This window comes from Thunnus thynnus, chromosome 1 (assembly GCF_963924715.1).
Source record: "Thunnus thynnus chromosome 1, fThuThy2.1, whole genome shotgun sequence".
Lineage (NCBI taxonomy): Eukaryota > Metazoa > Chordata > Actinopteri > Scombriformes > Scombridae > Thunnus > Thunnus thynnus.
Window position 1 is genome coordinate 27,362,390 of NC_089517.1, and position 17,280 is coordinate 27,379,669.

General features: G+C 40.9%; 2 protein-coding genes across 2 annotated transcripts in view; both read right to left on the reverse strand.

Moving 5' to 3' along the window:
• Positions 1 to 3,489: 3,489 nt before the first annotated feature.
• arpp19a (cAMP-regulated phosphoprotein 19a) lies at positions 3,490 to 8,271 on the reverse strand. Its single transcript, XM_067593970.1, has 3 exons — positions 8,053 to 8,271; positions 6,741 to 6,863; positions 3,490 to 5,143 (listed from the first exon to the last, which is right to left on the reverse strand). The coding sequence occupies exons 1-3, from the start codon at positions 8,107 to 8,109 to the stop codon at positions 4,973 to 4,975; spliced, it is 351 nt and encodes a 116-aa protein (XP_067450071.1). The 5' UTR covers positions 8,110 to 8,271; the 3' UTR covers positions 3,490 to 4,972.
• A 1,747-nt stretch (positions 8,272 to 10,018) lies between these two features.
• The window catches only part of atosa (atos homolog A), a 32,593-nt gene continuing 25,331 nt past the window's right edge, over positions 10,019 to 17,280 (reverse strand). Inside the window, exons 5-12 of the mRNA XM_067593984.1 lie at positions 15,301 to 17,173; positions 14,817 to 14,942; positions 13,978 to 14,066; positions 12,857 to 12,953; positions 12,399 to 12,557; positions 12,131 to 12,199; positions 11,456 to 11,655; positions 10,019 to 11,322 (exon numbers count right to left, since the gene is read on the reverse strand). Of these exons, the coding sequence (XP_067450085.1) occupies positions 11,169 to 11,322; positions 11,456 to 11,655; positions 12,131 to 12,199; positions 12,399 to 12,557; positions 12,857 to 12,953; positions 13,978 to 14,066; positions 14,817 to 14,942; positions 15,301 to 17,173 (2,767 nt within the window). The 3' untranslated portion in view covers positions 10,019 to 11,168. The remainder of the gene's footprint in view (positions 11,323 to 11,455; positions 11,656 to 12,130; positions 12,200 to 12,398; positions 12,558 to 12,856; positions 12,954 to 13,977; positions 14,067 to 14,816; positions 14,943 to 15,300; positions 17,174 to 17,280) is intronic.

The window sequence follows — 17,280 nt, forward strand, 5'->3', positions numbered from 1 at the left end:
GATTCAGCCAAAAGGCGAGGTGCTGCTGCTCCTGCTCCGCCTGGGAAACTGCGCCCCCCGGTGGTGAAGGAGTTTAATACACCACCGATACAACAACAACAACGAAACATGGTTACTGGGGGGGGGGGGGGGGGGGGGGGGGGGGGGGGGGGGCTTTTTTGTTGTTAAAGTCTCCCTCCACTCAAAAATGTTTTTCTTCTTGTTCCTTCAGTTGGATTGTTTGAGCTTCACTGTGCAGAATGATGTAAATGCAGAGTTCGAAGGTACTTGAAGGCTGTTTTCACATTCATCTGCTGAAAATGCACTCATTAAAAATCTGATATTAAGGGGGCGGGCATACGAGCAGGATTTGTGACATCACAACTATTAGAAGCCAATCCTGGTCCAGTATTCAACTTACGCAAATGTGATGTGGAAACCAGAAGCCTCCAGTGCACAAACTGGCTATTTTTCCATGCACAAAATATTCCAGTTTTTGCCCTTATTCTGAAAAAGATATATATATATATTCCTACTAAGCTGTTTATATAATGAAAATGAATATGCCACTAATATTCCTGTTTACATGCAGAGGGTTTTCAGGGTTTCACTCTGCTCCAGTGGGAATGGGAATCACAAGATCTCTGCAGGAAGTGAAGTAAACCAGCGAGGTGAAAAATATTAGTGCCTGATAGTTATAAGTGATTTTTGATATGACTGATAATATAAATGTATAGTTACAGGCACATCCAATACTGAGGTTGTCCCATGATGTTTACTACACTGCTGAGTGTTTTTGGTGCATCACACCGACACCATCAGTCAGGATAATAACCAATCATCTCCATCCTCGTCATGGAGAAGGCATTCTCTGTTTTTCCAGCCCTCCCTGAACAGCTCTCCACTCTCCTCTCAATCCTCCCCTCTGTCTGCCTTCCTCCTCCAGTACGTCATTTTGCCTGCACAGAGGTAAACAGGCAAGAGGCCATGTGTCACAGACTGCAGTAAAAAACCCAAATTGAGAAGCATATTCTGAATGCGCTGTATACATGTCCAAAAAATGCTCCTAAAACCAGAATAATATCGGCATATCCCACATGTCTTAATCAGAAAATGCTGCATTTGGAATAAGGCTTAGTTCAAAATATCCAAACAGCTGTTTACATGAGCCATGTCAAATTCAGAATATTGTCATATTGTGAATAATTAGTGTGCATGTAAACATAGTCAGTGAGAATGGACTTTACAGTGAAGTAGGAGACATCTTTAACGTTTAGCTAATATTTACATATTCATAGATTCTGGATTTTTTAATGAGGAAGAGTAGATGTAATATTAAAGATTTTAACAAGATAATTGAACTTTTTTTGTGGAAAAACCAAATCAGACACACATTATTATTCAAAGTAGAGGATTTTATATACATCTTAAAACATGTCTGGAGGGGATCTTTAGAGGATCAAATCAGGGTCAATAACAATTTGAGTTTATAAATTGATGCTCACAAATAAAGTTTGTATATGTCAAATCAAACTTTGTAAACCTGTGAAAAAGAAGATTTGTATTTGTAAAAAATTGAAAATGTGAGAATGAAATCTTAAATCAAGCGTTCACAAATTTTCACATCTTTCTTAAAACGAGTCAGGTGCCCAAATGATCATTTAAATTGTTTTTTTTAATTTATTTTAAAAGTTTATCTGAAGCTAATATGAAGCATCAGTCGTCCAAATGAGTCAAATCAAGTAGATATCTTTCAAAGTTCATCTTTTTAGTGCCAAAGTTCCTCTTTACTATATTTCCTCCGCAGCTCAACAGGGAAACAATGTCAGAGGAAACACAAAGAGGGAATTTGATGCTAAAAAAACTGTAAATGTGTCAGATATCCACTTGATATGACTAACTCAGACTGCTGAAGCCTCATATAAACTTCAGATAAACTTTTAAATGTATTTTTTCACTAAATGACTGTGTGGACACACTGTGGATTTTGGCTTCCATCACTTACAAAGAAAACACATTTGAAGGAGATCTTTTAGCAGTCAGTATGAACAAGAGGAATGATTACAGCGATGAAAACCTCTTTCAGTGTTTATTTGGACACCTGACTGTTGTTTTAAGACACACTTGAAAAATTGTGAACCCGTCCTATAATACAAACAACGTAGCTCTTGAAAAACAAAAAAGACGTCCATGAATAGAACGGAAAATTAACTCTGTATCATGTCTTTCTCTTTTCCTTTAGCAATATGGCTTCAATATGAATCTCATAATCTAAATATGTAAATATGCTGTGTCTTGCAGCTGGCTCTATTAAGAATATTACTGGAAAAAAATCATCTAATTACTAAAATACGGTTATAGTAAATTAATTAGTGGGGATCCTCTCCAGGCCCCCAGAATCATCATCATCATTTTTTATTTAATTTAGGGGAAGTTTAAATAAGCTCTATGAGTATACAACATGTTTTTCTTTATTTAGTTTAATACATCCTGACAGTATATAAAAGTGAATTTTTGTTCTTAATTTGATTATTTGTGTATGTTGCTTCCCTGACATGTTGTTTTTTTTTAATCAAAATTAATAAACAAAGGAAAAAGTGGGGAAAATCCTTTCAAAATTTAAACAAAGAGGCAATAATCAGTGAATCCTTCACAGAAGTTGCAAAGCTATTTGAAGATATTAGATGTAGCAAATTAAAACAGAGTAGATAAAATACCAGTAACACTTTATATTATAAATGAATTACTATGGCTCTGTAAAAGATCTAAACATTGTAAAGCTTATAATGGGTTTTTTGAGATAGTAGGAGTGGTGTTGAATCAGAGGTTGATACACCACTGTGAAGTATTAATGATTGTGATGCTAATTTATGTCTTACAGGAGTTCAGAGTCCATGATACTTTGTTTACAACTACATTACTGATGACTACTAACTAATTCAGCTTATCAGAGAGTTAACATTTCAACATCTTTGCAACATGGTCTTAGATTAACTATATAACATGTTTTCTCTGTTTTTGTTCTGTTTCAAAACAGGGGAAGAATATCCACTTTATGGGCCAGTGATAGCTGTTTAGTTAACATATGAGGACATGTAATCACATTTTGTCGCACAATGGTTTACAGCAGTGGTCCCCAACCTTTTTAGTTCGTCACCCTTTAAAAGCAAGCAATGTCATCACTGGATAAACGTCTAATGGTTGTGATCAATTCAGCCAAAGAGTGATTTCTTTATTGTATTTATAAGGCCTGAGGAGGTAAAATTATGCAGTAACTCAAGTAAACATAGTACAAAGTACACAGTTCTGTGTTTACTCTAGTTCCTGTCCTGTTAATCCAGGATTTATCTTGTCACCCCAAGGGCTGGAACCACAGGTCTAAAAAAAATACTTGATTAACGACAAACAAACAATGCTCAACTGTTTTTCGGTCAGATGTATGCATTGATTTACCATCTGAAAACACCTTAAACATTAAGCCCTGACAACAAAGTCAATATGACACAGCAATTAAACATTTGTGCAAAACTATTTTATTTACAAAACAAAATGGCACAAATTGACAGCAGGGCAGCCATATACATGCACAGCTCAGACAGATGTAGTGCTAGCGCAGATTTAAAACATTGCAGGTAAACTTCATCCAGTCAGTAAGGACCCTGGAAAAGCACTATACAGGGCCCAGGGCATTTTTTTAAAACATAAAAACTACTTATGAGCAGAGGTTTTTCCTAAGTCTGAACACAAGTCATAACACTCTTTGTTCCCAGTGCCAAGAGCTGCTCCCAGTACATTTTTGCCCATAGATTTCTACTCACACAGTGTATGGAGCACAAAGACTGGTCCCTACTGACAGGAATTTAGCTTTAAGGTCCCGTATACTCATCCACCCCTGTTATAGTAAGGTGATGTTTCATTCAGGACGACTTGAAATTAGAGACTTTGATCTGAGGAGAGGACTCTGTCAACATCACAGTTCAGACTGAAGCAACAGCAGCATCCTCTCTTCTTTTTATCTTCTGCTTTGGAGTTAAAACATTTTCTAGTTCCAAGCAGACTTGAATGAACCACCTTTCTGCCACCCAGTGCTTTTATGCTGCATCTGAGCTTTTCAGCATCTGTGTAAATGTTCAGTGCACCTTAGTGAGTTAAAAGGGAGCTCAGTGAGGTTTGCCTTTGGGAGCCCTGGGTCACACATGCAGCTCTATATGACACTCCGGCCTTCACCGCGTGGTCCTTTCATACGGCTTCCCCCCATGTTTCACAATCAAAGTGTTAACAAAACTGAGCTTGGCCTCTGGATTACTATATTCAGTCAATCACTCAAGCATATTGACAGCATAATTTAGAATAAGGACATACAGTGAATGATACAAATCTGATGTAAAACGTTCTAAAAGGCTGACATCTGCCCCTGTGCCAACAAAAGGAAATATATACACTTCCAAACTGAGGGATCCTGATCACCATACTAAAGCCCTCCAACCAGACAAGACGCAGCTTTGCTGCTCGCCCCCATCTCTTCAGCCAGTAAACACCGTGCTATCAGTCGTCCATCAGTCGTACAAAGGCGTCACAGTCTGCTCCATCACACTCACACTTGGATGTCCTGTCTTTCAGTGTATCTTACATGGGAGTAAAGAGGAAACAAAAGGAACATGGAAAAGTAAGAGGACAATAAAAGAAGGGCAGTCAGTTTGGGGAAGTAGGGAGAGACAAAAATTAGAACAGGAGGCAGTAGAGAAATGGCCAGATGGGGTGGAAACAAAAATAAAGAGGATTTGAGGGTATCAGCAAGCCAGTTCGCTGGGTGCTAGGTGTGGGTTCCTGTTAGGTGGGGTCCAGGCTAGTGGGGAGGAGGCATAGGCAGGGGACAGGTGGTACTGTGAGGGGTGGGAGAGGTAATGTTACAGCTCTGAGACTTGAGTGGTGGGGGTCAGGGGGGGAGTTAGGGCTGGGAGGTGCTGCAGGGGCTGTCAAGGCCGTGTGTGCATCAGCCTGCCAGTTTACTGGCCACCAGAGAAGGTTTCCTCTGGGGCAGGTCCTGGGGGGTGGGGATGTGGTCCCCTGTGATCTCGGTCTTCTCTGGTGCAGCTGTCGGCAACTGCTTGTTCTTTATCTTCGCTTTAGCCATGTTGTAGTCGCCAGAGTCAAAGTACTTTTGCTACAGAGAAACATCAGACACAAGATTCACAATTATAAGTTGTAAACTATGAAAAGTGAACAGAAACAGCACCTGTGATTAATACAAGGTCACACTATTGTCAATATTCAATATTATATAAATATTTTATTACATAGCAAGCAGCGTGGAACATCAACAGGTTTGGTGGTTTAGATTTAATAATACCAATTTAACAATTTGCCTAGCTCATTTTAATTATATGGTATGGAGAGCAATTTACATTAATTGTGAACTTGTTTTAAGTTTTTAAACTGGTTTTGCAGAACAGATAAATATATCTAGTGTAGGGTTGGAAGTAATGACTTTTTTCTTTATTGGTAAATGTATCAATTGTTTTTATGATTAATCAAACCATTCCACTTTAAAATGTTATAACTTCTGTCAAATGCCAATCACAAGTCACACAATTGCTTACTTAAAGTATTAAATAAAATTATATGAAATATGACAAAAGCAAACAGCTTTGTGTACCTGTAACCATCAAGTGTTTGATTTAGTGTTTGTTTTACCTGATAAATTATGTAGTAATTAATCTTCTCTGAATTAAGAAATCAATTCATCAAATAATCATTCATTTAAGAACTCTTAAATTCAAAGAAAAGCTGAAAACCTGTTTTCAGTTTAGTTCGTTTTTCGGATTAGTTTAACTACTGATTAATCATTTGAATTTTTGCTCTGACAAAATACTAAAAAAAAATAAAAAATAAATAATGGCAAGTGCTCATCACAAGTTCTTAATAGAACTCAGAGTGATCATTTCAAATCAGCTGCCAGGATGTGTTTGCTGGTATTTTTACTCAAGAAATTATTTGTCAATTATGACAACTTCCCATTTATAATATGTGCGATGCACTTGTTTTAGCATCACAGTATTACTTCATGTTTATCTATATGGAGGCGGTGTTATAAATACACAGTTGCCAGATTTATTACATAAACCTAGTCAAAACGAACTCAATCTAACACAAAACAACCCTGCAATTAATCCTACCATCATGAAGGTTATACTGTTCAGTTTTTGTTGAAACTGTTAAGAGGTGTTGATCCAACTTTATGGTCATTTTGGAGGTTGCAGTTTGTGGTGTTGTTGAATTATATTGTGTTTTACTGAGAAGTGTTTCTAAAACCTAGCCTTAACTGAAGGTTAATGGCCCTTGGGTTAAGATTATTTTCTCAGTTTAGATGTACCAACTCAAGTTTAAGTGCAATGTTACAAATAAAAAATGACAGAATAGGGATGCACCTATCTGATTTTCAGTCCCAATACCGATACCTGGGCTTTGGGTATCAGCTGATACCTAGTACTGATCCGATACCAGTGTTTAATTAATAAGCTGTACGCCTCACTGTGTGGGAGAGACTGGGATCATTTTTTTTATGTGTGAGGCAACATCAAGCTTGACTTAAACATTGCTTTGTAAAACAAAACTTAACAAATAAACATAGATGCACATTGTTATTTATTAAAATAATGGTATCCGATATCAGTATTGGTGCATCTCTATGACAGGGGGTTTGGAGACTGCCCATTAGTGAATCCTGACTGATTTGCAGACAAACACAAGAGATAACTCACCCCCTTCTGGAGGCGTTTGCGAAGCAGATCAGAGCCTCCGGGTTTATTTCCTAAATTTGGATATCTGGCCTTCAGTTTAGCCTCCTCTGCCTTCTCGGGACTGATCATCTTGTCCTGAGCTTCCTGAAAAATACCACAAGCATTAAGACAGTGAGAAAGATGCACACTATGTAATAATAACAATGTCTCTATTGCACACCATATAATAATCTTATTCTTATTTTTTTATCATATACTATGTATATAATCACTGCACAATGGATAACTATTTTTATCTATTCCACTACTCTCATTTTATTGTATACAATGCATATAAATACTGCACAATGTATAATAACCTTTTCTATTTTCTATTTAACTATTTTTTTTTATTTTATTGTTGTGTGTGATTTGTGCTGGAAGGTGCTGTTGTGACACTTAAATCTCCCTCGGGATTAATAAAGTAGGGAGCTTTCTTGCTGTATTGCACAATAATAAGAAACTACATTCACCGGGTGCTTCCAGGCTCCCACTGAAAAACATGTGTTAGCTTGTGACACTGCGGTATTTGACGGTGTATTTTATCAACTAAAATGTGCTTGATAGAACCTACAAATGACTGTTGACTGCCAATTTCCAACACTTTTGAAGCAATGCCAGCCTGAAGATATGTAGCTGTCAGCTGGCATTTTATGTACTCACCTCACTGACATAACTTGGCGTAAAAGTAAAGTTAAAGATTCAAATGATCGCACTGCGTTTTATTGGTAACATTAGCTGTTAGACAGTGGAGCTAACCTACAGTGAGCTAGTGTGGGTTGGACCACCGGTTGTGTAAACGCAGAATTAACCGCTAAATATGCTGCCAGAAACCCTCTTGCTTGTTGTGATAAAAGCTGTGGACTATTAGATAGGCAGAAGTCTAGCATCATGGAAACGTGCGACAAATAAAGTGGCACTGAAGATAAGATTAGTGTAGGCTTCGAGCCAGAATACAGCGATCTTTTCGGTGGAAGCTAACGTTAGCAGCTGAGCTAATGACAGTTGGGTTAGCTTGAGCTGCTAACATTAGCTAGCTGACATTCACACTAACCACCCGAAACAGTCGCTCTATCAGCAGCTGAATGGCAGGCCAGCTAAGCGGTAACTCAGTGTTGTTACATGGCTGGTCTACACAGTTTCACTAAACCAACCGGGGGTTAATGGCTGACAACGGTTGATATGTCAACAATAAGGAGCGCGGGGGGCGCAGAGGCTAGCGTTAAGCTAACTTACGTAGCTAAAACAAAGTCAACCCGCGCTCCCGCTACTTCTTCACCGCTGCACCTGTTACCTTATCGTCCACTGGTGTCCCCTCGGCCGTCTGCGTTTCTTCGTTATCCCCCGACATCTTTTTTTTATATTGTCGTGATCTCTAATCGAGAGGTTTGCTCACTAGTTGGGCAAGTGATCCACAAATCCTCTGTCACTCGTGTGCTCCGACTTTCCGAACACACACGAGTCCTGCCGTGCAGCCGAGCGAGCGCTCAAGAAGAACTCCTACGTCACATGCGGAGACACCATGCGCGTTCACGATCGGGCACTCCTGTCGTGAACGCCCACGCAGTGCTGGGACAGGATAAGGATTTTTTTCTTACGTTGCATAACATGCTGATCAGCTGTTAGACCCATGTGCTGTAACGCAAATCCAGATTTCACTCAAATAATCCTTAGAGCTGGAGGATGATGAATACTGTACTGATTAACACAGGCGAGGTTCAGTTAGTTATATGTGGATTTACACACCGATACTTTTTATTCATGCAGTGTTATATGGCAGAAGCGGGTTGCTATACTCACATTGTGTTAGATTACTGGGGGACCGAGCAGCACAGTATACACATTTAAACAGACACTTTAGACACACTAATAAAAACCCACAACCATAAAAATAAATTAATGATGCATACAAATGGGGCGAGACTGAGCAGAGGAAGCATTTAAGAACCCAGTGGCAGCCATGGTAAATGGCCACCCACCATTTCAAGCTTTGTGTGCCAAGCAGTACCCAACAACTATGATCAGCTTTTGTAGATTGTTGTGTGGCTGTTTCAACTTCTACAACCTGTGGTCTTATGAGAAGTGGTAAATAACTGCTGTCTTCAAGCATTAAGAGTCAAGGAGTATGTCAGTGTTGTTATTTTTCTCCTGTTGATCTTAAAATTGAACATTTTGCTAACTTTAAGTTTATCTTAACAAAAATACTGATTTTCCTTGACAAATGTGTTCAGCAGCTACCAGGCCACAGGTTTGCGGTGTCTTCTGTCCAAGTATTGTGTTGGAAAACTGTACTGTAAATGTGCCTGATCCGATAAATCGTCCCCCTCTAAGGTTAACCCAGGCTGTTACCAATTCTAGCATTGATCTGTTTTTCATCCCTTATCACAGGCTTGTTTCTCATCTGTTTTCATAGAATTTTAAAATGTATTTACAAGTCAAATGGGACACTGGTAACAGAATTGTTAAAACAACAGTTTGAGTAAGATTAATTTTTGCACTCAAACATTATCTTTGCTGAAACACTCACATGTACCAGGTATTTGTGACTGGTATATTTTTTTCTTGTTGCATATTTCAGGACAATTAAAAAAAAAAAAAATTAAAATTATTTAATGGAACATTTGTCATTTGTCTTTGTTTACAGTTCCATAAGGAAAATATTTGGAAGGCATAATCTACTTTTTGTGCCCCCATATTTTGGAAATGCTGCAAATACTACTATGACTACATCCAGAAGACTTTACACTTTCAACTATAAAATTTAGTAAATAGTTGTTTCCGAATCCATATGTACATGACCTAATTCATGATTTATTCCAAACATAATGCACATATAATGCTTTGTGATTTACTGGGGGAGCACATTGTGCTACATATGTATGAAAAACAACGTTCTAAAAAAGGCCTGAATGCCGAAATACTGGATGTATTTATGTTGGTGTTTTGTAGTACCAGTATATAGTCACTCATGTTTAAATTGAGAACATCAGCAGAAAAACAGCTGTCTCACCACACACATCATTCCTGCCACATGTGAAGAGTATGGAAATCATATTATCATCCGTGATGCCTTATTTGCACTTCTGTTTTTCTTTATTTGCACCAAGTATACATTTTAGATGTTTCATTTCAGAATGAAACTCTGAATATCAGCAGAGGTCACTTATGTTTTATTCAAAAACCCTCCAGTGTGAGTGTATGAAGATGAAGTGATAGACCAGGGAACACAGTGAGGAAAATAATAACACAAAGAGACTGAGCAGATTTCAAGATTGCTTTAGAAGATATATAGATATATTTTTTTTTTCAGATTTGAATATTAATGTCAAAAATACATACTATGATATACAGTTTGCACTACATCATCTTAGCATGACAGACGTCACAAGTAGTTACTGAAATATTAATTTAAATATTAAATAAACTGATGGTAAGTAAACTGAAAGTGAATGTGTAAACACTAAAACTAAGGTTACTCTTTCTATTGCAACACTTCCTATAAAGTGGTTTTGTAACAGTACAAAAGTATTAGAATATTACTATTTTCTGTTTCATTTCCAGTTATAATGAGAAAAAAAATCCACAGTGCACTTCTGATGTTCTTCTGTGATGTGTTCAGTTGAGTCCAGCTTGATTGCGTGTTCGACTTCTTTAGTGGTCCATGGTATGCGTTTTTTTGGACGAGGGGATGGCGTTGCACCACAGTCTGCCACCCAGTTCCTCTTCCGTTATGTGCTCCCTCTGCGCCGAGCTCAGGAATCACAGGGTCAAAGCTGAGTCACTTTAAATTCAATCAATCTGATATCAAAACAATTTTTTTAACCATTAAAAGGGCCTTGTATTTCATTTATAAAGATATTAATTGAGATTGAACACTTATTCATTATGTCACGTAGAGGTCCAATTAAACATTTTGATTTGTAAAGTAGCACAAACTCTGCTGAATTAATTTTAAGTGTCTAACTGCTTCTGTAGACAATCACTGGTCTCTACTCTCCTGCCAGACGCTGGAGGGGATACACACAACAGCAGGAAAAAGAATTTTCTATCCATAATCTGGTAAGGCCTTCTTAACCAGCAGTTCAGGATCTCAAACCAAACCCTATAAAACTAACCTGTGACCCAGCCTCTCTGATCCAAGGTCGTGCACTCAACAGAGAACAAGGTTTCATTTCTGACAAGTCTCCCAGGCTCTTAGCCCCCCTTTGTCAGTTCTGGGTGACAAAAGGAATGAAACTTAAAGAGTTTGGGCACAAGCCAGGTGAGTCTTGTTGACTGCTGTCCTTAAATCTCTTCTCTTTTCAAATACTAGCCATAGGCTAACAGGCTGAGTCTATCGCTGGCATCGAGGTGTGAGTGAAGCTTCAGTAGTGGCCTGCCAGGTGGAGGAGGGAGGGAGGGAGTCAGACCTTAGCAGCGGGGAGAGAATGGTGGGTCAATGGGGGACTCTGTGAAGGACTGGAGTTCATAGGCAGCACCACTGTCCACCTCCATGGACTTTCTAGAAAACAGCAGACGAATGTCCCTATGGAGGTAGATCTTCCCAGACTTAGAGCTCTGGAACCTGGTTGGGGTTGGAGAGGGAGGATCAGTAAGGGAGGAGACACTCCACCGTTGCTGGAAATATTTCAGTTCTTGTGTTTACAAGACACAAGTCAATAAAATATTGGGATCAACATAAAAGACAGCTATCTCACCTCAGATGAACAAGGTAGCGCAAGGTGCGAACCTGGCCCAGGCTGAGGGGCTTCCTGCTGGTCTGATAATTTGCGTCACGGCGGACGGGAACAGAGAAGGTCCTCTGGCGTAGGAAGGTCTGGTGTCCAGCTGGCATGGCTCGGAGGTCGTACATCACAACAAACATCTTTACCACCGTCTTGTTAGGGTTGAATAAGGTCTGAGCAGCAGAAGCAGAGAACAGGGCAGGATTTAGACAGGTAGCAACATACAGAACATACAATGAACATAAGAATGTACCTGATAATGTTATGAAAATACATGAAGGAAAATGCCTTTCAAATTCTAAGGTAGGAGCTTACAAGTAGCACAATAAATCAATAAAAACATGTCCTTGACTCTGTATGTAACATGTTGAATTTGCCTCTTTAACCACTAGGGGTCTCCCTCTCCTTTTGTTACTTGGCATAATCAGCTCTTTGTTCTCAGCCATGTGTAAACCATCATGCAGATATATATACACTGACTGGCCACTTCATTAGAAACACCTGTGCAATCTAAAGCAACACAATACAACAGCTCTACCGTCAATTCCATTTTTTCGAAGCTTATACATTTTCAGTTTTTGTTGACATTGTCAGAAATGTGGTAATTCTACTTTATGTTTATTATTATGTTTATGAAAGATTCCTCACCACTTGAATGGTTCCTGATGGAGGTACACGGTAGCCCCTTTTTCCAAGGGACTCCAGGTTTATAACACCCTGTGAAAAAAAAAACAAACAACCAACACTGTGTCACAAGCAGACATACAAAGGTCACACACACCGGAGCTCAAACACATCGAACGCCAGTTGCAGATATGGCTTTCAGTTCAAGGCTAAATCCTACAAGCTGGAATTAAAAGTTGACTAATTTATTGATTGACTGACTGGGGGGGGGGGAACAAACAACCAATCTCACCATATATGGTGATGGAGCGTTGTCATCGGAGACACTGTAGAATGACACATCCACAGGTAAGGTCAGGTGACTGGGGCAGAAGGACCCGCTGGCTCCAACCTCAGCTGTGAAACCCTCCACTGTCCCTAAAGGCTCCAGGCGGTAGTTCAGCACACACTCCTGAAGAAACAAGAACAAAGATTTTTCTTACAAATGCAACACACCTTTGATTGTCTTTTTTAACTTTCTTTATGAGGACAGACTGTCAGCAAAGTTCTTAAAGAAATATTTTTTAAAAAGAAAACAAGCTGCTGGATGATAACTAGTCCAGCATTCTGTTGAAATATGATTACTTTAATGGACTTGTGGATGAACAATGGCATGAGTGAAAATAGACTATTCTCAAAAATAGTGAAGAAAGAGACAACAGATAATTCTGTGTGTGTGTGTGTGTGTGTGTGTGTGTGTGTGTGTTATACCTCAAAGTTTCCCAGCAGACTGAGACTGGCAGGTGGAGCGCTGGCACTGAACAGCTGTTGTGACTCCTCAGTGTCCCCCTCTCTCTTTGGACACACCCTAAAGGGTTAAAACACACACAAACACTTGATCGACTTGTTCTGTATGTGTTAAAGAGCATCTTAAGGTATTTACGTGACAAACACTCCTGGTATGTCTGAACAAAACCTGGGGCCAGAGTTAGACATAACGATTTCAGACTGAATTTTATATTTGTGTGTACACAAACGTGACATCAGCCATCTCCAAATGTTTGTTACTCTTGACATTTTATCACATATTTTTTTTTATTTAATCAACCATCAAATTTTTTTTGCATATAAAAGAACCTCAAAATGATGCGAGGTAATATTTTAAAAAAGGCTTTAAACAACCACAGGCAACACTGACCAGCATTTAGCTGAACTTTCCACTCTGACGGCTAAACTTTTCGAAACATATGCTTCATCAAAAGCGGCACTGAGCTACCACCCACACCTGCAGTGTGTAGGCAGTGCCATGAAGCTCTGTGTGTATAAAGCCAGCTCAGTTCTGTCTGCCATTTTGAGCTGAATGTGCGTGATTCTAGATGTAGTCACAGTACAGCAGAGCTTCAGCAGGTGGCAGCGTGAGAAGAACAGTCAGCAGAACAGGAGTGACCTAACCTTACCACTCAGAACAACACTCTTATTGTCTGATTTCTCAAGAAACAAGAGACAATACTTCTGTATCTTATTGCTTATCCAAGGCTCTATTTGTGTCTCCTCACTAATATAGATCCCTTTTAAACATTATATAGCTTGGTTGATACTATTGGTAAACTACAAAAACTCTGTAATAAAACACATGAAAAAGCTATAAATATATCAACTATAAAAAGTTTTACACAGCTGAAATGGTGCAAAGTGAGAAAAAGAAGTAGGTTTTAAAATTGCTGTGCAGACAGAGTAACTTGATCCAGATGGTACTATAATCCACAGAGGATGCGGGAGGTAATTGTAATTTGTCTTTCGGTTTACAATGGAGAAATTACCCTGACCTCCTCCACAAGGACAAACGGACTTGTAACTACAGTAACAAAGATCCCAGGTGAGAAAATGTGTACCTTTTCCCAGAGGCCCAAGGCAAACCCTTACAGCCAGCCAGAGAGGTGTCCAGGTCAAAGTAGCCTGTTTGATTTCTCCTCTGAGGAACCTGCCGCAGACAAACAGGTCATGATTAACAATACACACAGAAACTGTCACAGTGTGCCAGGTTATAGTTTGGAAGACAACATGCCTGTTTAAAAAAACAAAAAACAAAACTGCAGATCCTCAAATTAAAAACTGTAAGATCACAAAAAAAGATATTTAAAAGTACAAACTGTGTAAAAAGCTGAAATTGTCATTAGATCTGAAACACTGTTGTTAGGTAAATCAACCCAAAAGCAAAAAGTGAGTTTCAATGACATAATAAGATAATAGTAAGTTTTGACTCCATTTTGTGCATCAGGGTGTGTGTGTGTGAATATTCTGAACTTGTGTTGGTGAGACTGAGAGTTCCTAGTACTGTGTGTGTACATTTTAGAGTTAATGTGTCCAAGCGAGACTGATCAGACAACAGGAAACTGTGATGATTTGGCAGTTTGGTAATCTGACGATCTTTACTGTGGCTGATAAGTCACAGATAAGTCACATGTCTTACTGTTACTCGCCTTTGTGTTTGTGTTTCTGTGTGTACATTAAGCTGCTGTCTCTGTCTCTTTATGATTAACATTCACAAGGTTGCCTCTCACACTGGTATACATACTTTCAGATGACTAGAAATAAAGGCTCGTGAGTGTATTGTTATGACAAACATAACTGCATGGACATTGACTTTGACTACTAATCATGTTCTGCATGTGAACTTGTCATCTTAACAAATGTGCTAATTAGAAAGTGTGAGAGTGTGTGTGTCTCGTACAGGGCTGGAGAGCAGAGGCAGGCCAGTACAGGGGTGGAAGGCCTTTGTCGCGGTGGCGTCTAATGAGTGGCGATTCTGTTTCTTCCAGCTGTTGCAGGGACGCAGAGGGGAGGGGCTGTGAGCTCGCTGGAGCACAGAGAGGGAAAGAGATTGAGACAGCTTGCAAGTAAACCAATATCATCTGTATTTATCAAACCATGTTCTCAGATATCATATGTCATTCTTATCGGCACTCCAGTCCCACCTGTTCCAAACAAAACACTCAAACATGAGGAGTTTTTAAATGGACTGCATCATTTGCTTTATCAAATGTTTAATTGTCTAATATTTGCCAAACATAAATTAACTTTTTAGAATATAATTAAAAGTGATGCAGTTGAACCAAGACTCCTCTGAGCACTGATAGGATGCAATGATGTGCAAGAAGTGCAATCACTCAAAAATATTTGGATAAACAACACTGTTGAAATGAGGAGTCGCTTACCAGGACAGTAGCAGGGGGAGTCATGTCTGGACTGGGGGTGCTGGAGCATCCAGACTCCGAGGGCGCCTGGTTCTCATCCCGGAAGGCAGAGGCCTGGGCAAGCGCACAGGTTTGCGTCCGCATCTGGGAGTGAGGCTGAGGCTGAGGCTTGCTGTGGTTGTGGTTTATGTTACAGTTCATGGCTGAGCTGGCGTCATTGCAAGTCCAACTAAAGATCTGCGCGCTCCTCGGGCCGTTCTCAAGGACAGGGGAGGCAGAACGGGTTTCATGGCTGCTGGGTGTCTTGACTCTGAGCTTTTCCTGTGTGGGAGTTCGTAAACGCTGGCCAGCCTGGGTGTGGAACTGGCCTTTAAATGAGGGTTCTTCAAGTGTAAAGTGGGCGCCATTTTGGGCCCTGGGAGAATGGCGTTCGGTCCCCGGGTCGACTCGGGGCTTGTCTGTGCAAATGGGCGTGTGTGTGGCAGCGGTGTGCGTTCCACTGTGAGGTTCGTGGCTGGGTATGTGGCCGTTGGTGTAGCCATTGGTGGCAGTGTTTGAGGCTTGTGGGATGTGTGCTGTGTGCGAATATGTGCGGACCGTGTGTGTGACTGTTGTTGTGTGCGTGTGGTGCAGAGGGCTGCTGCTTCTGCTGTGCCTGGGCGACAGAGAGGGGACAGACAGTCTCTCCTGGATGAGTCTAGTAATGTCTTGTACTGCCTGGGCAATGAGGGAGCTGTCTCTCTCCCTCTCCCTGTCTTTCTCCTTCTCTCCGTCTCTCTCTGTCTCTCCATTCCTCTCCTCCTCTCTGTCTCTTGTCTCAGTCATTTTCAGCTTCCTGCAGGCTGCAGGTTTAGGGGAGGAGCTCTCCCGTTTGCTGAAAGAAGTGTCAGTCACGGGTGTGTTGAAAGGGGTGGGCCACACACGGCCCACAGACTCATAGGGCGGTACCTCTGGCTCTTTGGTCTTATTGGCAGTTATGTCCTCATGGTTACTGCCCCACATGGCTTTGGGAGGGTTGTCAGAAGCAAAAAGTCCGGGGGGAAGTGGCGGTGCTGTGGGGTCACAGAAGTTGAGCCTCTGTGCAATGCGGGCAATAACTTCCTGTCTCTCCTGCAGCAGGGAGCCAATCAAGGGGTTTGTTTCATTCGCAGGCCTCGGGGAGGGGCACCGGGGTGGCTCAGCCAAGGAGAAATTCTTAAAAGCTCTCAGTGGTTGGGGGATAGGCCCCTTTGACCTGTCACCGCTGTTGGTGCCAGACCCATACTCCTCTACTTGTGAGGGGTCAGAAGAACCATTGAGGGCCGAGTACAGCCACTTCCCTGCTTTACTCGTGGGCAGTGGTGAGGGAGAGTGTGAGCGGGAGGGCGTGGGGGAGTGGGAGGGTCTGTGAAACAGTGGGGAACCCTGACGTTGTGGGATATTAACCTGCGGAAGCTCTCCGTTCTGATACGTGTGGTTTTCACCAGGCTCCTGGCTCTTCTTGCTGTAAGGAGGTGGCACAGCAGTGTGGGGAAGGCTATTAATGGGTATGTTGTTGATGGGAAGATTAGGGATGGGTAATCCATTGAGAAGAAGGCCAGACATGGAGTTGGAGCTCTTGCTGTACATGTTTGAATTGTGAAGGAGGGTGTCTTTGCTAGGGTCCTGGCTCTTTTTGTGGGTGGGCGGGCCACCATGGCTATTGAGGTTTGGGTTGAGGCTGGGGGTCTTGCCGTAAAGCAGAGGCAGGCCCGTATGGATGCTGCAGGCTAGGGTGGGGTAGGTAGGTTGGCGGGGCAGCGACTGGACACGAACCTGCAGCGCAACACTCTGTGAAACATTGGGGACGGGGAAAATGTGCTCTGACGGCGGCTGGGAGAACTGCCACACCAACTCCTCATCAGCAGCACTGATCCTGTTTAAGAGAGAGAGAGAGAGAGAGAGAGAGACTCAATAAACAGGCCACTGTTATATCTAGGAATTGTGAGAGTTTTACAGTTTTACTCAGTTTTCCTTCAATTC

What these genes read in the sequence shown, in the direction of transcription:
- arpp19a (XM_067593970.1), bottom strand. Translation starts at nt 8,109, where the DNA reads ATGTCGGGGGATAACGAAGAAACGCAGACGGCCGAGGGGACACCAGTG. An exon ending in GGACACCAGTGGACGATAAG is followed by an intron (nt 6,864 to 8,052) that starts GTAACAGGTGCA and finishes GGTATTTTTCAG; the next exon opens with GAAGCTCAGGACAAGATGAT. An exon ending in GCAAACGCCTCCAGAAGGGG is followed by an intron (nt 5,144 to 6,740) that starts GTGAGTTATCTC and finishes GTTTCTCTGTAG; the next exon opens with CAAAAGTACTTTGACTCTGG.